This window comes from Acanthochromis polyacanthus, chromosome 5 (assembly GCF_021347895.1).
Source record: "Acanthochromis polyacanthus isolate Apoly-LR-REF ecotype Palm Island chromosome 5, KAUST_Apoly_ChrSc, whole genome shotgun sequence".
Lineage (NCBI taxonomy): Eukaryota > Metazoa > Chordata > Actinopteri > Pomacentridae > Acanthochromis > Acanthochromis polyacanthus.
The window spans coordinates 17,999,591-18,023,722 of NC_067117.1; the positions used below are offsets into that span (position 1 = coordinate 17,999,591).

The following is a 24,132-nucleotide window of genomic DNA, read 5'->3' on the forward strand; positions in this document are numbered from 1 at the left end:
CTGCAAATTTAGCTTCAGTTAAGCTTGTAAATAAGAGAAAGTCAGAGAGAGAAAAGGTGCGACTGAGAGATGGAGAAAGACTGAGACAGAAAGGAAATGCCTGTAGTTGAGTTGCATGAAGGTCATGTAAAGCTCTGCAGCTTGCATCAGACAACGCTGCCCCCCTTCCACCTCTGCTGCCATCCTCATGTTTTCCTCTCCAACCTCTACCTCTCCAGTTTCAGTCACATCCTTTTGTCATTGTGATCTATGCATTTTTGCCTTCTCCTATCTGATCCTCCGTTTCCTCTCCTAACGTCTCAGCCAGCATCTTGTGTCAGCAACTGAATGGCACCAAGTCTTCTCTTCTCTTCTCTTCTCTTCTCTTCTCTTCTCTTCTCTTCTCTTCTCTTCTCTTCTCTTCTCTTCTCTTCTCTTCTCTTCTCTTCTCTTCTCTTCTCGATGCCATCTTGCGTGATTTGAATTATGGGGGGGGCACCCTGGAGGAAGCGCACACTCAACCACACACACTCTCTGACACCCACAGATCTGTGCTTTAATTGGTCCAGATTGGTCATAGACTTTCTGCCAGAGCGGCGGTGGGTGCATTGTAGCATGTGCTGCACATACTCATACATACAAAGTGCTCTTCTTTACGCTGAATAGCTGCTTTTCAATATTTCTTTCCTATTGTCTATTATGTAAATACATATAGAAGTCTGTCTTACTTTACTGTTTCTATTGGATGCCAAAAAATAATAGCAGACCCCCTCACTCATATACGACTTATTGAAGAGTCGGGTAATGCAAATACAGTACATATAACAGCAGTTTTATGAAGCTGCAATATAAATACAATCACATGACTTTGTTTACTGTATTTCATGGAGATGCTGTACTGCTTAGTTTAATATTCCTGCTGTTTTAACAAGCCATCCATCTTTACAGTCAATTCCAGATTAGCCATTAATGAAACACAACTGTGCCTGCTCTTGAGTGGCAAATGTCCACACACAGCTGCTTAAGTCCTTCCGGTCTGTCTGATTTAGAGCCGATGAACTGACACACCCTGGGGAATTCCTTCAAAGCTCCGCAAGCAAGAGTTTCTACTTTATTTTCATTCATTAAAATAACTAAGCATATTTATCCAGCGATTTGCGAATAATAAAGATGGACAAAAAAAATAATTCAAGACCTGATTGCTTCCCGTGTGACATAATGGACATTTATTATCACAGCGAGATCGTCTAAATGCGTGTGAGCGTGTGAGCGCCAGGTCAGCACATCTAATTCATCTCTGTCAGGTTATTTTTATGACTGTCTTTTAGCAAAAATCACTTCTCCTTCCCTCCTCGATACAAATGGCATTTCATCCCTGCGGTACATTATTGTTATCACACACACATATCACACATTCACACGTCCACACACTCACACGTACATATATATAGATTCCACACAACTGCCCAGCGGGAATACACCACAGATCGAGTTGGCTCTTGTTTAATGCTGACCCAACGGAATATACGTCCATCCCTCCAGTGTTCCCCTCACTCTGACGGCACGGCGCCAGTCTGTCCCACAGTCACCCACATACAGCATCCTGCAGTCCTGCTATGTGTCCTTGTACCCTCCAAACATGTCTGATTGTCAGTCTGTCAGTTAATGGGACTCCATCTATGCTTTGTGTGTGTGTGTGTGTGCTTGTACGTGTTTTCACGTGCAGACTCAGGGTTTTCTCTCTCCTCCTCACCTCTCAATGCCTGCAAATTCAGTATCCATGGCAACAGGGGGAGGGTTAGTGAGGGCATGATGTTTACTTCCTGACACCTTCTGTCCCATACGACACCAGCTACCAGCGGCTCAGTGTGTGTGCATGTGCTCTTTGATCTGCCCTGTAAGAGCTTAAAAATCCTGAAAGGTATTGTTTCTGCTTTTTAACGTGTGCACGGTTGTGTGTTTCCGTGTGCGTGCGTGTGTCTCTCTCTGTGTTTGGTTTTTGGGTGAGTATTCTTTGGCAAGTGTAGCCTCAACCTTGATTGCTGCAGATGATCGACTGCCAAAGCTGAGCGGCTCAGTGTGTTAGTGGGTCTGGCTGAAGCACTGTGTGGGGGAATCCCCTGTTCATTGGGACAGGCGAGTGGAAGCAGCGATGGATCAGAAGAGAACAAACAGGGAGAAGCTTGTTTGGATACTGTATTACATGCACTACATGTTTCCCCTTTTATCTACTTTTGCTTATCATCTTCTACCAACAGTTACATTACGAATCTCTCCCTGACCTATTTTTAAGCCATGTTTGTATGGCAGGTGAGCAAATTCTTTCAGACCGACTGTAATTTGCAGAGCACTTCTGTGTTGCACCCAAAAGTACATCAACAGATCACTTCTAACTCAAAGTACAAACAACAATTTACTGTAAGTCAGTGATTCGTGGCATCCTTTGTGTGTGAGATCATTCCAAAAGAAGTACAGAAAACTGGCTAGACAACAAGTAGCTGAGTAATCATTGGTAAATTGGCAATATTTTTATCAGCAAATCATTAAAGTCATCTCATCGGGCAACTGTGCCAGAAAAATCCACAGTTCTGCCACTACAGATGATATTTAATGGTTTTCTTTAACAGTAAACTGCTTGTCTTCGGTTTTTGACCTTGTTAGGATGAAACAGGCCATTTAAATGGTGGCATGATATATTGTGATGGGCATTTTTCACAGTTTCTGACACCTCTTTGACAAAACATTTAATAAGGTGCAACTAACCACTATTTGCATCATTCATCGGCTCGATAATTAGATAATATAAGATAATAACGTCATGGCAGGAGTCCGCTACAGAAGACAGGACCCAAGGTGCCCCTGAGACATGCCAGCACATAGTGGAACGTATAAGATGCAAGCTTGGACAGTGTACACTGAGAGGCATGACCACGTAGATAGGACAGTATACTGGTACATCTGTGCTGAGTAGGGGTTGGAAGTCCCAGATTCCCAATGGGACACAGCAGTCAAAGTGGTGGAAAGCTAAGATCCTGTGGGACTTGAAGTTTGAGACTGACAGGCAGCTGCTGGCTAACCAACCAGGCATAGTGGTGGTCATCAAGGAGCAGAAGAAGACAGCTGTGTTTGATGTGGCAGCTGACAGTCACATCAGGAGGTAGGAGCACGAGAACATCGAGAAGAACCACCAGGAGCTGAAGGAACAACTGCACCAGATATGGAAGGTGAAGTCCACTGTTGTCTCAGTGCAGCATTCAGGGCTGTGACCCCTTATGCTCCAGCAGATTCCAGATACAACATCTTAGGTTTCTGTGCAGAAGAGTGCTGTAATCGGAACAGCCAAGACACTGCACAGAACCCTCAAACTCCCAGGCCTCTGGAAGAAGACACACACCAACAGACAGAGTCGCTGTCACTCTAAATGACTATCACAATAGAAAGGAATTACCTCCTGTAATGTAATGGTCCTTACTGCTGCAGAGCTGAAGGAGCCTCCTTCAGAGCACTCTTGGTTGTCTGCCTGCTACATTTTGTATGGGGTGTGCAGTGTCGTGTTGCTGTTATGTTCCTGATTAATTGTTTAGTTTACAAAATGTCATGAAATTGTGAAAAAAATGGCTGTCCTAGTTCCACATGGTCCAAGGTGACATTTCAGATGTCTCTAATATGAAACAACCCCATTATTGATGTAAATAAATTCTATTTACAGCAAACATTCATATTCAGAAGTTGAGATAGTGAATTACTCAATTATCATGTTTAATTTTTGACTGGGTAATTGACCAACAGTTTCACTTCTGTCGGTAATCAGGATGTGGACAAAGCAAATTAAATTTAACAGACATTAAATAGAAACCAATTTCAACCCCACAAAACAAGGAGGTGAGCAGTACAGCAGAGAAAGAGGAAACAGAAGTTTCAAATTTTAGCTGTTGCATTGATTAAACAGTCATGGATTCTGCACCTCTACGTGCCACACCCCAACGTTACCATGGATAGTAGGCCTTGGCAGCTGTGTGTGTGTTGGCTAGAGGTGTGCCAGGATGACATCATACAGTAGCTTGCTCAGAAGGTCTACTGCAGGCACATGGCATCTACAATATTTATAGACCCCCAGAACAGATGAGCTCACTCAGTCACTCAGTGCGACTGACTTCACTTCACACACACACAAAGAAAAGAGGTAGCCGAGAAGTTACTCACGCAATCCATGCCACACCCACTCATATGAACATCACCTCCTCTCTCCTCCATGTTTTCACCTGCTGGCCTTCAAATATATTACATACAACAAGACATCGCACACATAATCAAATACGTGTTCAACTAAACTTAGAGCAGTCTTGACGCAGTTCAGGATTATTCTTAGTTTGATAATAAGTGAACACACGTACACTGTGTGACTATAAAGCGTCCATATTCTCTGTGAAAATAAGCAGTCACTGTGTGAATCATAGGGAAAAGGGAATGGTACTTTGTGAGGGATTAAACCAGTGGGGAAATAAGGAACTGCTATAGCAGCTACACACATAAACACAATATAGGCACAAATGCAGGCCCACACACACTAAAGGACGCTGTTCTCCTACAAATATGTGAACAACACAAACACGCACACACACACCTACACACACACACACACACACAGGATTTAAATCCTCATATCCCAAAATAAACAAAATAATTTCTTGGTAGAGCAAATACTGTACATCAGTGTAACAGTAAAGTATGATTGAGAGTGACCAGTATGTGTGTGTGTGTCTGTGTGTGTGTGGGTGTGTTTGTGTGTGTCTGTGTGCGTGCGTGTGCATACGTGTGCGTATGTGAGCAAGTAACTGAGTGAATGAGCGTGTGAGCTTGAGTTACAAGGCTGAAGAGCTCCAGAAAGAAAAATCACATTTCATAAATAAATCATCCACAGCTCTGTGATGGATGTGCATGCACACACACACACAGACACACACAGACACACACACACACACACACAGACACACACACACACACAGCGCTGTAATGCTTCAAACCATGGCCATCATAGTACAGACCAGATTAAAGGCGAATCATTTTAAAGAGCCATGTGCTGTTGCTGCTTCTTCTGTGTGTGTGTGTGTGTGTGTGTGTGTGTGTGTGTGTGTGTGTGTGTGTGTGTGTGTGTGTGCATGTGTATATGTGTGTGTGTGCATGCATGTGTGTGTGCCTGTGCATGTGTGTGTGTTCAGGCTCCTAATCTGATGGCAGAGCCTTATATGCCCTGCTATCCAGAGCTCGTAGAACCGGTTCAAACATCCACTGAGTAATTCAGTCTTGAACACACAATTTGGCTTTGGCACAGCATTTTTACACCCGTACCAGTCTCACAAACCAGTTTATCCCTCACATTCTTTGTGAACATCATTGTATTGTGGAGCAAATTGATCACAATATTGTGTACTGCATGCAAACAGTTACCACGAACAAACTTATGACGAATGAAATTACCAAATGTGATATATTTCAGTCATGTCTCTGTGTCCTTACTTGCTAGTAGTCAACCCCACTACCCTCTAACAGTCCAGTCCCAACAAATGTCTATCTTCCATTTTCAGCTCTTACTACTCCTACTACTATTCATTTGGGTTTACATTAAGATTATACAATTGCAAAAAAAACAAACAACAAAAACAGAACAGGGATGGACAGATAGTTTCATCAGGGCTAATAGTCACCAATTTTTAGCAATCAAGATCACAGATAACCAGTATTTGCAACTGATATACATTTGCAGTTAAAGGAAAAATCTTGAAATAGAATAATGCAAATAACAACTTCAAACTAAGTTGAAATACGTGAAAAATATGTTTAATTGAAAGAGAAGTTTTCATTTAACTTTCAGTGTTGAAAAGCTTTTATTTGTAACGTGTGATCAGTCAGATGGTGCCGTTGGAGGGATGTTGAAGAAAGATCAAGACGATGTTTCATTAAATTAGGAATTGGGGGAAACATATAATTGGAATGCTGAATACACGATGCAGTCAATCTGTCGTACAACAGAGAATATACTCACATAAGAATTTACATGCTCTAATCTTCACATTTTTTAAAAATTTACATACACAAATTTTTGATCATAGACTATCTTTAGTCATATCATGTAGAAGAATATTTGTTCATTTGTCCAATCCTATGTTGTCTACAAAGAACAGGGGACAAAGGGTGCTATGTATGTGGCTAAAAAAAAACACATTTTATAAATTAATTGCTTATGTCATCAATGGTGATTCTATGAAAAATCAATTTTTATACCGGTTGTTATTGTGTATTTGACACGGTAAAGCTTTTAACCCGTAAGTGCTGCACAGACAGAATGTAATGCTGTTCTGGATTCACTTGGAAAACTGTACAATTAAACACAAAATGATATGAAAATATTGTGACCTTACAGTGACACATTGCCCCGCTCAGTGCTGATGGAGTCCAACAATGCTATGCTTCCATCCATGTGTCAGTAGGAAGGACAGAGGCTGTGGCACAAGGACAGGACAGCAGTGTGGTCCTTCACTTTCAGGCACCATGAGAGGAGCTTGTTGTGTGTCTGTCATTACAGTTACAGTTATCGTAAACTTGCTGTAGATGCACGCGCGCGCACACACACGCATTCTCTGCGGTGTACAGTTACATCCTGCCACTGCAGTTTGCGCCCTGTGAAGGGCAAGAGCAGCGTTCCTGACCTCCACAAACATGCACAAACACCTAGGCTGCTCATTACTCACAGCCATTTTTAGCTACATGAAGGATCGGGGAAGAGAGGGGGATTATTGAAAATTATGCTGGACGTACCCTTGGAGCAGTTTATTTACTCTGAGTGTGAAGATTAATATTAATACTACTGTGTTTGATGCATCTCCTGCTTTCCTCTGGAACCGCGCTACACTTTCATATGCAAAAACAGAGCAGCTGGGACGGCCCGCGTGTGTGTTTGTGCGGTCTCTGGAGTATATGCGTGTTAAGATTGTGTATTTTTTTTTCACAAAATGAGTCAATGTGTATATGTGTAGTAAAAATAATCACTTAGACTTTGTTTATCACTGATTGGTTAGGAATTTCCTTCAGTATGCCTCACCTTTGGTTTTAAACAAACAGAAAATGGCTTGTTTTTGTATACAAAAATGTGAGATTAAATGCGTTTACATGGGCTGAAAGAGGAGGATATTTTCCTATTTCTGGGACAGATTAGTTGGAGATGCATGTAGAGTTCAGATGTGACAGTAGATACAAACTGTGTCTGTTGTTTGCAGTGATTGTGTACATTGTGGTGGTAATAGGCTTCCCTCTGGGTTGGCCAGGAGCTCGAGAGGTGCAGGCGAGTTAGAGCGAGCTAAGCCGTACACTCTGACTGAATGATGAGGACAGCAGGGGAGAGAGGCAGAGCTGACACAGGTGCTTTAGACTGAGGCAGAAGGGAGGAGGTGACAGAAGAGACAGGAAAAAAAAAAAACAAATGAGGGGAGCAGGAGGAGGAAGAGATGGAGGTGATGAGGAAGGCAGTGATGAAGAATGGCGGTCACAGCTTCACCGTGTAATGATTGTGTCTGACAGCTGTATAACGCAGGAAAACAGCAATAAATACGAGGTCTTAATTTCCGCTCGAGATGGGATAGATATATTCCCATGACTTTCGCACTTGTCCTGGGTTTTACCTCTGAGGCCACACACTGCCCTCCCAATCCAACCTGGGAAATTATGTTCATCTAGCACTCAGTTGTTTTCCCACTCTGGAGCCAATATGAGGGGAATAGTGGCTGAATGAAGGCTGTTCACATCCGGGCTTCTCTCTGTGGTTGGGTTTAGGCAACAAGGGGACTTTGGTTTGGTAAAGTTTCAAGTCACTGGCCTTGTCCCTTACCAAACCAGATCACTGCATCCACAGTTCCATAATGTGCTTTTAATATGTATTATATATGCATTTACAAAAATGAAAGGTTTCCTCAGTTTAACAAAAAAATGTTTTTACATTTCCTTGAGGTAGTTTCTGACATTTTCAAAAAAGAAAAGTTAATGTGCATGAAGACAGTTTCAAAACCCATCTCGAAATAAGCTCAGATGTAGGAAACATTTGCCTCACATGACCGGTCATTGGTTTCGCCTCCAGATAAAATGAAACAAGCTTAATCCAAGCTGACATGAAAAAAAGAATTACAATCTGAAAATTTCTGTCCAAGATGGCCAAAGATTGTTTTTTTTGTTGTTGTTTTTTGGGTTGTTTCTTTTTCTTCAGGCTTATATAGCAATGAGCAAATAGCTTGTTTTGTTTCTGACTTCCTCTAGTTGATAATTATATTAGAAATCTAATTATAGTAATCTTTCCTTATCCAAGTTCTGTCAGTGCTTGAATATGTCCACAAACAGGGTAATAATACTGAAGCTATCTTGAAGTAATCGATCTCAAGTGTCCTGGAGATATTTCAATGGGAAACAGACACTTTCTGGGTGTTTTTTCACATATCCAGTGCAAGATTAGCCTAGCCGCGCTAGACCCAGCTCTTAAGACACAAGGGTCTAGGAACGCTCGACAGGGAGGCAGGCGGGCTAAAAGGTTGTCTTTCAAATCACTCTGCAGCAATTGGGTAGGTATACAACCAATCAGCGCAACGAATAGGCTGACGTAGTTCATAGAGCGCCAGATTGTGGCTAAGTCCCATTAGCTTCCCAACCAGCGGAGCCAACTGGTATATTAAGGATTTGCCATATCCCGTCGGCATAAGTCCAAATACGTCTTTCTTCTCAATGAAACACTTCAGTGCCGTTCTTTGTTTATCTTTCAAGTTGAATTTTAGCTTCAAATCTTTAAGGGTTGTGGCCAAAGCCGAGTCGAAAGATAACTGTTTATTGTGCGCCGGTTGTTTCTGTCAGAATCGTCACGCCTCTGTCGTCACTTAGTTACGCCCGCCTTCTGACTCTACACTTCATGGTGATTGGTCCGGCCAGTTTTAGGAGAATCCAACCTCGACCCTTATGGAGGGTACCTACACACGTGGACAAAATTGTTGGTACCCCTCAGTTAAAGAAGGAAAAACCCACAATTCTCACTGAAATCACTTGAAACTCACAAAAGTAACAATAAATAAAAATTTATTGAAAATTAAATAATCAAAATCAGCCATCACTTTTGAATTGTTGATTAACATCATTATTTAAAAAAACAAACTAATGAAATAGGGCTGGACAAAAATGATGGTACCCATAACTTAATATTTTGTTGCACAACCTTTTGAGGCAATCACTGCAATTAAACGATTTCTGTATTTGTCAATGAGCGTTCTGCAGCTGTCAACAGGTATTTTGGCCCACTCCTCATGAGCAAACAGCTCCAGTTGTCTCAGGTTTGATGGATGTCTTCTCCAAATGGCATGTTTCAGCTCCTTCCACATATGTTCAATGGGATTCAGATCTGGGCTCATAGAAGGCCACTTTAGAATAGTCCAACGCTTTTCTCTCAGCCATTCTTGGGTGTTTTTGGCTGTGTGTTTTGGATCGTTGTCCTGTTGGAAGACCCATGACCTGCGACTGAGACCAAGCTTTCTGACACTAGGCAGCACATTTCTCTCCAGAATGCCTTGATAGTCTTCAGATTTCATCGTACCTTGCACACTTTCAAGACACCCTGTGCCAGATGCAGCAAAGCAGCCCCAAAACATTACTGAGCCTCCTCCATGTTTCACCGTAGGGACAGTGTTCTTTTCTTCGTATGCTTGGTTTTGAGTCTACGAACATAGAGTTGATGTGCCTTACCAAAAAGCTCCAGTTTGGTCTCATCTGTCCAAAGGACATTCTCCCAGAAGCTTTGTGGCTTGTCAACATGCATTTTTGCAAATTCCAGTCTCGCTTTTTTATGAGTTTTTTTCAGCAGTGGTGTCCTCCTTGGTCGTCTCCCATGAAGTCCACTTTGGCTCAAACAACGACGAATGGTGCGATCTGACACTGATGTACCTTGGCCTTGGAGTTCACCTTTAATTTCTTTGGAGGTTGCTCTGGGCTCTTTGGATACAATTCCAACGATCCGTCTCTTCAATTTGTCATCAATTTTCCTCTTGCGGCCACGTCCAGGGAGGTTGGCTACTGTCCCGTGGGTCTTGAACTTCTGAATAATATGAGCCACTGTTGTCACAGGAACTTCAAGCTGTTTAGAGATGGTCTTATAGCCTTTACCTTTAAGATGTTTGTCTATCATTTTTTTTCGGATGTCCTGGGACAATTCTCTCCTTCGCTTTCTGTTGTCCATGTTCAGTGTGGTACACACCTTTTCACCAAACAGCAGGGTGACTACTTGTCTCCCTTTAAATAGGCAGACTGACTGATTATGAGTTTGGAAACACCTGTGATGTCAATTAAATGACACACCTGAGTTAATCATGTCACTCTGGTCAAATAGTTTTCAATCTTTTATAGAGGTACCATCATTTTTGTCCAGGCCTGTTTCATTAGTTTGTTTTTTTAAATAATTATGTTAATCAACAATTCAAAAGTAATGGCTGTTTTTGATTATTTAATTTTCAATATATTTTTATTTATTGTTACTTTTGTGAGTTTCAAGTGATTTCAGTGAGAATTGTGGGTTTTTCCTTCTTTAACTGAGGGGTACCAACAATTTTGTCCACGTGTGTAGACCCACCCTGGCAGAGAATTAAATTCGTTGCCGTGGGTTGTCTAGCGTGGCTAGGCTAGTGCAAGATGAGATTGTTGTGTCTTTGTTGCGCCTTGAAGCCAGCAGTGGAGGTAGTCAGTAAATTGACAAATACATGAAGAGAGAGCCACACTAGACATCAACGCCATTGTGTTACGCCTCAGATTTTAGAACATGCTACATGAAAACACTACTGTGCTGGCATTATACCATTTTGTTTGGTCGAGTATGAACAAGAAATACAAGCCAGTATTCATATATGCATAATGAGGGGCTCATCCTAGTGGAATTATAGCACATTGTTTGTCTAAAGGGGTAAAAAGTTATGTTCATTGTCAAAATTTTGTGCCAAACTCTGCATACATTTTCTCATTATGTTAACAGAAAGCGTAATCTAGTCCAAATTCTGCTTCCTTAAATGTCTTTGCTTTTTCAAATTAATTGTAAATAAAAATAATTTCTTGGAGATAAGGTTGATTGTCTGATTGCAGGAGCTTGGACACTGCATTTCTTTATTACATTATACATGACAGTATTCAATTTTTAGTGGAGAGTTACCAAATGCTGAGTGGCCAGATTTGCTTATAAAGACTTTGATATAAGTTTATCTCAGTCTCATTTCCCTACCAGTGCCATTAAAAATATTTTTAAATGGGATTGCAATATTGTGGCTACTGCTAACTTTCCAATTCTTTTGTTAGACATATGGAAAAAAACTGACAATTTTCATGATATGTTTGTTTAGCTTCAGATTCAGTGGGAAGGCATTTATCTCTCCTACAACCAAACTTTTTGTATTTATATCTGTGTCCGAGTGGTTGTATCTGTGTCGGTGCATTGTGTGCGTTTAAAGATGTGGTGAGATGTGAGTTTGCCCTCTGCTCCATGTTACAGTATTCTACGGTGTAAAATGGCTGCTCTTTGTCAAGGGAAGGTTCAGCTGAGATTAGCTGTGCTTGAAAAAAAAACAGGGAAGGGAGGAAGGAGGAGAGACACAGAAGAAGAGCAAAAGAAGAAAAAAGGTTGAGAGAGCAAGCATGGAGGAGCTGGAGTGGATAGAGTGTGAAAGAAGCAATCAAGTGCAGTTAGGCAGCAGCAGCAAGAGGAGGCTGAGGTAGAAGAAGAGAAAAGAGAAAACTGGGAGAGGCTGTCAGATAAAAAAAAAAAAGAAAGTCTCCTACTTGTGTGAATTCTGCTGCAGAAAATACTCTTTCAAATATGTCAAGTTTCTTGTGTTTTTTGCAGGAGTGCTGATGTGCATGTGAGCCCTGTTGTGTGTTTGTGTTTGTGAGCGGAGTTTTCTATATTTCTGTCTCCAACAATAAATCCCAGGTTCTGCCAAGTCTGTCTGCCACTGATGTCAAGAAGTTATCACCAGATATGAATTATTACCAGCTTTTGTTGACACTCTTGTTTTCCTGCTTCACCTTTAAAGTTATAAAGCTAAAGAACTGCATGTACAATTATTCACTTTCTTTGCCTGTTTGGCCTGTTTCTCCAAAACTTCTGACATTACTTGGTTTGCTACTAGTTTGTGTGAGTACCTTGAGCTTCCAGTAGGGGTCTCTGTGTCTCTACTCACTCAGGCATCAGTGACCAGTGTGTTTGGCCAATCAAAAATGCTGAGGCCTGGGCCTGCAGTGGACTGCTGTCAGTTAGTGGTGGAAGTCGCCACGATCATTAAAGGATGTTTTGATGTGTGGAGACCTGTCTCTCTCTCTGACTCATCCTCTGCTCTCCCTTCCTCCTGTGAACCTCTGTTTCCTTGACAACCAGGTGAGAGCATGTAGACATGTAGACAGGAACCATTTTCTAGTGTTGTTCTACATTTATGGAACCCATACTCCCGGTGCTTATGATGTTAAACGAGCATTTTCATTTATTTTTTACTGACTGAACATGTAGTCTAGAGTCAGTGAGTAGGTGAGTGATGTGGGTGATGAAGCACAAGATAATAGTGGGATAGGAGAAGTTGTGACTAATTAGTCACTGTATATGTCTTAATCGTACAGCCTCTCTGCTAGTGCTGGACTACTTTAAAATGAATGTATATTTGTAGAATTGGAATTAGAATCAGCATTATTTTTGTCCAGCTCTTTCGACCAAATATGTAACTGCACAGATTTTGAATCCAGTTCTCAAAAGCGTTCAACATGTACATATACAATATAAATTTATATGGTAAAATAGATGCCGATGTACAAATAAAGATATCAACAATTTGTCTGTGTGTGTCTAAACTCAATTTACAGAGGTGGGTTAGTGTGCATAATGTTTAAACACAGTATATATGCAGTGTACTAGATAGCATCTGTGTAGTTTGCTCCAGTTATAGGACTGCTCTGTTTTGTTCAAGATGTAGTAAAAATCAGTAACATGCAAAGTTGTTGCACATGTGGTAACTGATATGTATTCTTCGAATTTTTGGGACATTTTTTTTTGCATCTGCTTTCAACTTTGTGACAAAAATCTGAACTGTGGTTGGAGTTTTATTGGAAATACATATCAGAAGCCCATAAAAACTTTCTACCTGCATCAGTATCATGGTGAATGAGGGTATGTAAGAAAAAATGTCAGTATCATAAAAAATACCCCCCCCCCCCAACAACAGTGAATTTAGGGCACCTAAAAAGTGAAAGATGTGAAGATTTCCAGATTTAATTTTTTTTGTTCTTAGTGTGGATCAAGTACTACAAAAATCTTAAAATATTTTCCACAACTCAAATTTATTGCACCCTTAAACTTAGCAATGCAAATTTGTAAGATTTTGTCCTACAATTTTCTAGTTTTCAAACTCTCAGTCCCAAATCATTCACTGATCTCTTTTCATAGACACAACAATGTCAATGCAAAGTCACAGAAAACATTAATCAGTTTTTCATGTATGCCCAGAGAAAGTTAGACAATTTTACTACCTTGTCGTTAAATCAGTGGCACGCCTCTAAAAATTGTCCAGTGTGACATAGATGGCAAAAACGCTGTTGCAATACGAATATATTATGATAGAATGGTCACTGAAATATGAATCACTGGTGTGGATTCAAAAAACATTTCAGTCATGAAGTGATCAATGATAAAAAATCACAATCATGAATCAAATGGCATCCATAGTTTGCAGAAAAAACAAACCAACACTGCAAGGATAAAGAATACTTAAGATTTTTTTTTACTGTATAAAAGCACCAGAAGGGGTTTCAGAGTCTAGTCAAGTGCATGCACTGTGAAATCTACCGAGATGGGTAGGGACGAAGCAGGCTACCATTTATAAATAGAAAGAATCAGCACGCACAATGTCATGCTGGAGGAAAATGGGTCTCTTGAATTTGTGTTGAGTAAGCAGTGGCTGGAGTTTTTATTAGGGGGAAATAGAGCGTTTAATTTCATGCTAATTCTTGGCATTAGAACCAAATGTGACTTAAAAACTCTCTGTGAACTGCAACTTTTGTGTGTCTGTGTGTCTGTGTAAGCGGTAAAGAGCAGGTGGCCAGAACCCCCGAGTCCTGGTCCAAACCCAGTCCTCCATCAGCTGATCACTACAAGCTGCTCCTCCCTCCGTCCTCATCCTCTCCGTCTCTTTCGGTCTTTCTCGCTGATCAAAATCACACGTTTACCTCAACTGCCCCCCCCCCCCCCCTTCCCTGCATGTCCCTGTTTATCTGTCTCCTTACCCCTCTCTTTCATCTCTCTCTCTCTCCCTCACCCTTCCTCCCTTGCCATCCCCCGTTCTGTAGTTGGAGCAGGCTGACTAGCGGAGTGCTGTTGTCCCGGCGAAGGGCAGAGGGAGCAGTACAGGAGTCTCATCAAGCCCTGCTGCACTCACTATCGACTGGGACTCTGAGGAATTAGCCCCTCTTTTCCACCATCCTCACCCGCTTCACCCACCACTCCTCACCCTCTGCCTACCTGTCTGTCTCCCCTCTTTTTTTATGGGGTGTCCATTTGAAGGATCTGATATGTTTAGCGTTCACCATGAACCCTACAGTCAAGATCCACCTTCAGAATGGGACCCACTTTAACACCTACATGTACCAGGTAGGGACTCAGCACCTGTACAGTGTGTGGATGTTACCAGTAAAGGATTGCCTCCAGCTCAGATAGCTCTCTCTGCCGTCTCCACGTGTCCTTGCCTGAGTATTGATTTCAGCACTGATGACTCTTTTCTAGGACTGAGATATGGCCTCCTCTCCACCTCTTCCTCCCTCCTTCCCTTTCACCACCGTGCCTCAATCAAGCTGCAACGAATGATTAATACCTTGCTGTGATGCTAATTGCATATCGGTTTAGAAATGTGCGTACACCCCATCCAGTAACACTCTCCACTGGTCGACGTGGCTAGCTGCATGTTTTTGACTTCCATTGTTCGAGAACATAATGGAGACAAATATCTGTCATGCACTGATTGGGAATTCTCTCTTTTCTTGTGACTGCTGTGCATGCTTGACTTACCATATGCTTATTACAGCACGCGTGTGAGAGACAGACTCTACTGATGCGCAACAAAAACTCTTTGTGCTTCTCCTTTCATGCGAACAGAAGGAGTATTCCCCTCTCATCCTTCCTCTCTTTCTCTATCCCTTTTTTTTCTGGAGCAGGTTTTGTTTTGCTTTGATGAAGACAACTAGGATACATGAATGGGTGCTATTCTGGGTTCAGGCCTTCAATGGGCTCAGACGAGGAGAGAAAGTTGGAAAACTTGCGGGGATTTGACACCTACTTGCATGCTGAACCATAAGAAAAGGAGATTCTGAAAAAACAGAGGGAGCCAGCTAGATCTGATGTGTCAGCTTTGCGCTCATATTCCTGCAAGATACTTCTACCGTGTCATATTTGTGTCCAATAATCAGGCTATTAAATGACTTTTTACAGCAGTGGGTAGTGGGTTACTGCCAGGTTTCATTTTTAAAGCCCTTCAAAAGTGGTTTGAACTCTTCAAATACACTCATGCTTTGGATTTAACTATGAAATCCCCCTTCTTTTCAATCTGTACAAAGTGGGATTTACGGAGTTGTATTTACACTGAGTGTATTTGCTGTTGTGTTATCAGAAGAGTCCATGGATGGCATAGCTCCTCGGCATTACCCATGACATGCTTCACTTCAGATGATTTGCCAATGCCTCAATATACTACATCTATCCCAGCCATCAAGAATCATCAAAAAAAAAACGAACATGTTGTCTTTTGTTATTTGCTTTCTACGTTGTGAATTCTGTACGGAAGTCTTTTGGAAAAGTTTTCAGTATTAGTCGTTCCTCCAGATCATCAGTCAGAGTGGAGATCTGTCAAGTGCTGCAGTCAGCTGCTTCTCTCCACCGTCTCGAGGGCTGTCACGCAGAAGGGAAATCTCTCAGCGGCTTTGCACACGCGTGTGTTTTAATGTACAAATGTGCGAGTGCATCTGCGTTCGCCTGATGAAACGTTAATGCAAAGTTTGTCTGCTGCTCAAACACTTTGCTAATGAGCTGTTGCCATGGCGTCTGCAGCAGTGCGAGGGGTGGCGTCATGGCAACAGATTAGTCACTGCCTACTTAGGGCCAACACCCAGGCAAAGGTGTGATGGCGGTTGCGTGTCACAGCCCTTACACGCATGTAAGTGTGTGTCGATCGAGATTTCTTGGACGAAGGTCAAGTCCACCTCTCTGCTGTTTGCAACATGCGCTGCTCTCTGCAGTGGTGAAGAGTTACAGAGCTGTGATATCTGAATCTCTCCAGGGACTCACTCATTCTCCAGTCCCTGACCCTGCATTCATCATTGCGTGGCAGTCCTTGGTGAATTACAAAGATTTACATCAGAGTTAACTTTGTCTGCTTTGGTCTGCACAACCAAAAGGATTTCAGTCATTACACACAATCTCTGATGTTTGTATTGCTTGTTCTTCTCTGATTCTTTGTGAAAAATGCCTGTGGTTTTATACAAAAAAAATATTACACTTGACAAAATATGAGATCATCATCTTTCATTCGTACTGTATAAAATGTGCCACATTTGTACAGAATGAATGCTTTCCACCTTGGCTTCTAGGTGTATTTACAACAGAGTTTATTCAGTTGGACCTTGTTGAGAGATGTGAGTGAACTCGATATTAAACGGAACTGACTTCTGCATCATCGTTCCTGCACGACAGATGGAAAAAGGAAAACTGATTAAGTGAGTCTAGTGACTCTAAGTGTGGGAGTGCAAAATTCCTCCACTCACTTTTTACAGGGAGAGTTTCTTATGTTCAATATGATATATTCAACCACAAGAAAAGGCCTCATTGAGCTATGGATGCTGTCCGAATAGACAGACCCCTCTAACATGCTGCATTTAATGTCTTTAGGATGTGTTTATGTTTTAAGAGCTGCAGAACACAATCCAACTGCCGCTGTGCACTCGGGCAGTAAGCGTCCTCTGATTAGCATAAATAATATCACATAACATAACCCTATCTGGTGAATCATATGATGCATGAATGAGTTAATAGCCATGTTTACACTTTCAGCCTCCCTCCTTTCTTGCTTAGTCACACATTTTCCTCCTTTCTTTTCCCTCCCACTAGCTGACGCTCACAGAGGCACAGCTTGACCTCACCGATCTCAGGCTCTGGCAGACATTGATTTATATTTGTTTTGGCCTCAGTCTCCTGTCTTGTTAATCTAGTCACACATATCAGCAGTACTGTGGCTCAGTTCATAAATTGTTTCAAAGATTCAGGACTGATTTGGCAATGAAGTGTGGTAATGTACTAGTATTCCCTCCCTTCTACTTTTGTTAGTGAGTTCCAGTATCTCCAACAAGCTGCAAAGACGTGATGTGAACGTGCTGAGAGTTATACTGTTTGTGTGGGCACAGCGAACAGTTGTCAAAGTAACTGTCTGGCAGGAGGGAGGGTTTTTTTTTTTTTAAAGGAGAGGAATAAATATTCGAAATGCAGCAGATTGTCTGTGGCATTGCAGTACAGTCAACAACATTTACAGAAAAATGTGCTGCAAAACAACTGAATGAGCTCAAAAATATAAGATGCAGGGCGAATAGTTCTTTTTCTTAACAGTATCTAAATGTTACTGTCTAGTTCTTTACATGGTAAAGCACATCATCAGCATCCTGGTTCCTTTATCTGTGAGACTTTAGTGCCTTTGTGCTATTATGCAACACTTCACTTGCAATTGTAGCACTAATGTGGTCAGAAGATAATTAAAGTTATCATATATAATAAGTACACTTGTTACAGCACTTAGGTAGATATGCCTTTTTGTACATTACACACACACACACACACACACACACACACACACACACACACACACACACACACATATATATATATATATATATATATATATATATATATATATATATATATATATATAGCGTCCTGGATGAAGGATTGATGTCCACTATAAAAGGCAAAGTTGAAATTATTGGGCAATAACACTGTCATAGCACAACTAGCAGCATATTCTAGTCATTCTATTTTTCTTTATAGGTCCACCTCTGAGAGGCCTTTCTTATAAAACAGACTGTGATCACTATTTTTAACAGCCTTTAAATTTTATTGACGTATTCATTTATAAATAATCACAGTCAGTGGAGGTGCAGCACTGGGCCTTTTACAGTGATCACATCAATAAATCTGAAAAGTCATTAAAAGACTCATTATTTGGGCTGTCTTCAAGAAAAGTAATTAATGCATTTCAATAAATGTAATAGTTTTACTTGAGCAGCTATTAGTCATAACCAATTACAACACTTTAAATGAGACTTGAATGCAGGGGAAGAAATAAAAACAGAGATGGAAGAGACAAAAATACTAAATTACAACATAGGATTCATCAAGTGGGATGGATGGATGGATGGATGGATGGATGGATGGATGGATGGATGGATGGATGGATGGATGGATGGATGGATGTCTTTCCACTCCTACATGTGACTCTGGAGTAAAAAGCAGTGTGCTCTGCTGTTGGTGACGTGCTAAGAAGTGAAGGGCAGAAATCTGTCATGATCACGTCCTCAGAACTCACAGTGACTTTTCTCAACCACAGTCTCACTGCTGAATAACAAACAGGAATTAACCGGCAAACTGAAAAATAATCACGTCACTTCTGATGACTGCTCTGGCACCTGCCTCCCATGTACTCTCACATCAACACCACACACACAGAAGCTCTCACACATATTTTCAGTGTAGGAACAAAGCTACACTCTTGTATTTAAGCGTTCGTAGTCTGAGTGGAAGATCCACACAATACTGTATGTTTATTAGAAATTCCCACAAGAGAAAGAAAAATGTTCACTATTAAAATACACTAAGAACTTTTAAGAGAAAATCCCACAATGCAGTGCTTTGCCTTTCCTCCTGAGATGATAGATATCCAGAAGCTCAATTTGCGGCTTACTATGGCACTGACTTTATCGTTCATATGTTTTATCATGCGGGGAATAGTGAATGAGTAAAAGAGGGGGCGATTTCAGATGCAGTTCAAGTGTGTTGTGTAAGTTAACTCTCCATCGTACTGACCTCTGTGCACACTGCAAACACACAGGCAAACACACACACAGTACAGAGGGATAACCACAGTCACTATTTATCTTTTGGATTGTGTCTGTGTGTGTTAGAGACCGAATGTACATTTTTTCAGTTCTTTTTTTTTTTTTTTTTTATCTGACTGCGCTCCAATCTCTCTCCTCTCTCTCTGCACATAGACAGCATTTTTTTTTCATCCTTTAATCCCAAACTGCTTAAGGAAGGGAAGGGGAGAAATCCCTTTACAATGTCTGGGCTCAGCACTGTTTGGTAACCACTTGCTATCTCACACTGTGGTTGGAGGCAGCGGTGTTCCTGCAGACTTCCAGAACCTTCGATATGATACACTCTCTGACAGACGCTGAGGTTGTTGTCAGTGAGCTGCGTCTGGATCTGACTGTTGTGTGAAGTTGAAGAAAACATCCTGGGATTTTTTCAAAGCTAACATGATTTTGGGGGTTAGGATTGCTTAGGGTGCATTGTGATGGTGGGTGTGTGTTGAAAAGAGAACAAAAGCAAACCCAGTAGAAGCTGTCAGAGGGAAGGGGTTGGACAGGCCTTCATGAGAAATTTAATAGAGGTTTTTTTTTTTTTTTGTCTAGACAGTGATGAGTTATATTTTATAAATAACACTTGTCTATTCCATTACATATTAATCCGAATTGCATATTCATAGCTTTATCTATTCTTATTTATTTGTCAGTGCATGCTTCTCCCGTTTGCCTTTTTGTTTGCTGTTTTTAATGAAGCTGGGGAGATGCAGAGGGCTCTTAAAAGGCACAGGAATGAAAGGATGAAGGGATGAACTGGAGAACGTGAGAGGTGGCCTGTTGAGCCTCTTTGCCTTGATTGAAAGAGACAGTGAGCTCTAACATCTGTTGGTGGATTTGGGCTGAGCTCCTGTCTATTGGTGCACCCCTGTGGAATAAGGGAAGCTAAAATGAACAAGCTGACCCATTTTCCCCCCTTTCCTTCAGTCACTCCTTCCCTCTCTCGTCCCTATTCGGTTCCTCCTTCAGCTCCACACCCTTGTTTTATTGCTTGCAGTGATAGACAGGGTCAATAGAAATGCCGAAATCGACCAATTTGTGTGTGTTTTGTTTCTGTATACGGTTGATTTGCTCAAATATAAATGCTATCATTTTGGCAATCATTTTCAGCAACTCAGCTTAGGTGATGTATGCCAGTGTATGCCCATCCTGCTTGATGTCATGTAGAAAAACAGAACAGTTTCACCAGGAAGAGCCCCAAGCAAATTTAGAGATGCGCATTTTTCTGATGACATTCAGTTTGCTGATCGGATTGCAGGCGGGCTCACTTGTCTGGTTGATAAATATCACGAAAGTCTAGCACAGTGCATCTGCAGACAGAAAGAGTAGAGACAGTACATGCAAAGATCAAGACAAGACTGTAAAGGTTGGGCCAATAAAATGTAATGAAAGCTGTGCAGGTCAACCCCCAAATAGGAAGCTACTGATGACCCTCTTCAAAGATTACAGTGACACAACTTCAAAATATTAACATCTAATATCAGCCTGCGATGTTATTATCTTCCAGGCACGTTATTGTGCAGGAAAGCTGCAGGAAATGTGTTAGCAACATAATATTTCAAAATATTAATATAAAAATGTTGATATTCTTCTATTCTAACTATATTTCTTGTGCAATCCTGACAATGCAACTCAAGCAGTTTCTGGGCTTTTCTCGCCCCTGTCACATTTTTCCTCACTGTGGGCTCATTTTTTGTTACAATGTAAAGTACTGCACCTCTATGGAAACAGCACATCCATGGGTATCCAAGGTATAGAAAACAAAAAAAAAATGTGTTCTTTTCGGTGTGACGCAGTTATACAGCCATAAATCATAACAAAGACTAAGTTAAATTTCTTTGTTTGTTTATTTTACAGAATCAATATGTACAAGTGTGACCAGGTCAGTTACATAGCATATGTTGATTACTACTTAAACTTTCATTTTTTTACCCTGTGGTTTATGAGAAATGTCCTCTAATCTTTGGTTTGTGTCTGTTGGTAGCAGTCATGGTTTCCCTGTTGTGCAGACGAGCGCAGAATTTTTATTTTGAGTGAATGAAATATCAGGATTTTAAGATCTGTTTTTTTTTTTTTTTTTTTTTTGATGGACCAGCATGTTGCGGATGAGCAGTTCAGTGATTTTTCAGGAAGTTGTAAATTTGACGATTTTTCTTGTTTTTACAGATTCTGGCACTGACAAATGGTCTAATTTTTGTGATTTTTAAAAAGGAAACTATGGTTTTCAAGTCCACCAATGGTTCAGAGGTTAATCAAACTTTGTCTTATTGTTTTGTTTTATTCATGTGGCAACTTGAGTGTATACTATAACTAATACAATCATCTTTAGCATTATATGTAATCAATAATACATAATAAATTTAAGAACTTTAGCAGACTTAAAAGTTTGGTTTGTCATATCACATATAAACACATATTCAGAGGCAGCAGACCCTGAGTATTGAGAAAAATCAGTGTGATATTACAGAGACTGTCAGTCTGTGCGTCCTCACCAGTATTCATCATCCACACACATCAAGATAACCACAGCGCAAATGGGACATAATAATGTTGAGACCACAACATTATCTGTCTCACCGCCACCCTGAAGCTGGAGTCCAGAGAGCATCTTACTTAAGGCAGAAGTACATTTTACTCTGACTTTCTCCAAACCTGCTTTGTCCAGTACCACCTGTCAGGTGGAGTGGGGTATAGTTATCTCAGCCTCTCACATAATTCTCCAGTGTTTGGGTCATTAGTGACAATGTGAGACCACGACTGCAGTGTCATAGTCACAGGGAGCTCCAGGACTTTAAAATGTGTGTGTGTGTGTGTGTGTGTGTGTGTGTGTGTGTGTGTGTGTGTGTGTGTGTGTGTGTGTGTGTGTGTGTAGGGAGAGCATAAGCCCTCTGGGTATTGGTTTGGACTAAAGCCAAGCTTACAGAAATGCCAACAAAGCACCAAGAGATGTTCAAACAACATGCACACACAATCAGATCTACTCTCTCAAACAGTACAACACACAAACACACACATGTGTGCACACAGATGCACAAACCGCAAACCCAATCTTTGCTCCAATGTGACCAAACGGGGGAAAAATATTAGAAATAAACACTCAGCAGAAGCTGTGTACGTCACTCGGTGGCTCTCTGTTGAATAGTAAGCTTCACATCTTGTGAAAATCTAATCGAAGGAAGACAGAATAGCAGAAAATCATACAGGGAAATGGATTAGATATGTGGCTGGTGACCAGGGAACACTCTCTGACAAGTGGCTGCTTAGATGGCATCAAACAGTAATAATAGAGGGACAAAATAAGGAATATTTTGCCTTTTCTTCCAATGATCTGAAGAGATTTGTGTGAAGACCAGATTACATTTCTATGATTTATCTGAAAAGGACAGTTTGTGTAGACCTTGTATTCCCAGATCAGAGCAAGTGAAAAGGTCCCACATAATCAGGATTTGCAAATGTTTTAAATATTGTCTTGAGGACTATGTCATAATCTCTGCAAGGCCTTTTTACTGCTGTCATTTAAAGTGTAAAATTGGCAGGTGAAACATCATAAAAGTTTATTTACTGTAAAAGTGAAACACACAGCAGAAAAACAGTGCACCTCCATTACAAGCCCTCTCCCAAACTATTAAAGTTAACGGAGCCTTCTATTAACAGCTCAAAAGGAGAATAAAATCATGTCCATCAGATTTCAAATTCATGGTTGTTTATAGAGGTTTAAAAAAAGAGGGTACTGCTGTCTTAAGTAAAATACTACACACACTGCTGTCGGAAAAGGAGAAGTACTTTAGTGGAATGACAAGAAATTTGTCACACATGTAAAGCACTGCAACAGTCAGACAATATGACATGAATGTATTTTGTTTGGCTTAAAAGAGTAGTATGACATTTAGGAAAATATACAAATTTACTTCCTTGCCAAGATTTAGATGAGAAGATTGACACCACTTTCATGTCAGTACATTAAACATGAAGCTACAGCCAGAAGCTAATTAGCTTAGCTTAGAATAAAACTTCAAAATAGTGGAAAACTATTTATTTATTTTTATTTTTCTACTTCTAGTCATGGTTGTACTGTTTCCATAGAGGTTCAGGACAATATTACAGTGAAAATGAGCCCAAAAATGTGACGGGAGCAAAAAGCACCCAGAAATTTCTTCAAGTTCAGAGGGTTAAGTTGTGTTTCAACTGACAAGAGAAACAGAACAGAGAAATCTCAAAGTCTATTTCATGTATTCATAGTTCGTACACAACCTAATTTTATTATTTTGCCACATCAAAACTAACAAGTCCAAGTCTAAGATTACCAAAGTTGGTATTTTTCCACAAATGCATCTGTGTGCTGTGCCATATGGTGCATGAATAAATTTACAGAGGGGCTGATTGCAAAAATTCTGACAGAGTGGATCCCAACCAAGCAGAAACCATTGTGGGCCAACTTCCAGCAACTCATCGGTCAAGTTTTCCAAATGTCTTGAAAAGACATCTGGAGTGCTGTATGAGCGTTAAAGCTTCAGTGGAGTGCATCTGTCAAAATTGAGGAGTGTGAAGAATAAACATCATGAAACTAATCAGTGCACAAAGCGACACTTTTCAAAAAGACAAGAATTATTTTTGACTAATTTGTTGTTACGGTAATAATTAAAAGTCCTTGTGTCATCACAGATGCCTGCATGTAGTGAGCGTGTTTGTCAAACTGAATTAGATGGCACGTATTGTTCTCACTTCTGGATTTGTGTACTTTTTTTTCACAATATAAAGAAACTTTGATCATGATGTTTTCTGTAGCAGCACTGATTTGACCTCAATAAATATGGAGAGATATTTTAGAGTCAAAATATTCCCCCTACGGAGGCACTGAGGTAGGCGCAGTGGCACGGCTCAGATAGTGTTTATGCAGATCAGATACCATTTGGTAGCTAGTTTGTCATGGAATTTCTC

General features: G+C 40.8%; 1 protein-coding gene across 3 annotated transcripts in view; it reads left to right on the top strand.

Moving 5' to 3' along the window:
- ppfia4 (PTPRF interacting protein alpha 4) overlaps positions 1-24,132 on the top strand; it is a 76,201-nt gene that overhangs the window by 29,418 nt on the left and 22,651 nt on the right. The window contains exon 1 of one of the 3 annotated variants that reach the window (XM_022204717.2): positions 14,384-14,671. The exons of the other annotated variants lie outside the window; for them this stretch is intronic. Coding sequence (XP_022060409.1) covers positions 14,609-14,671 — 63 coding nt within the window. The 5' untranslated portion in view covers positions 14,384-14,608. Of the gene's footprint in view, positions 1-14,383; positions 14,672-24,132 lie in introns of those variants that run through there. 3 annotated transcript variants of the gene reach the window in all.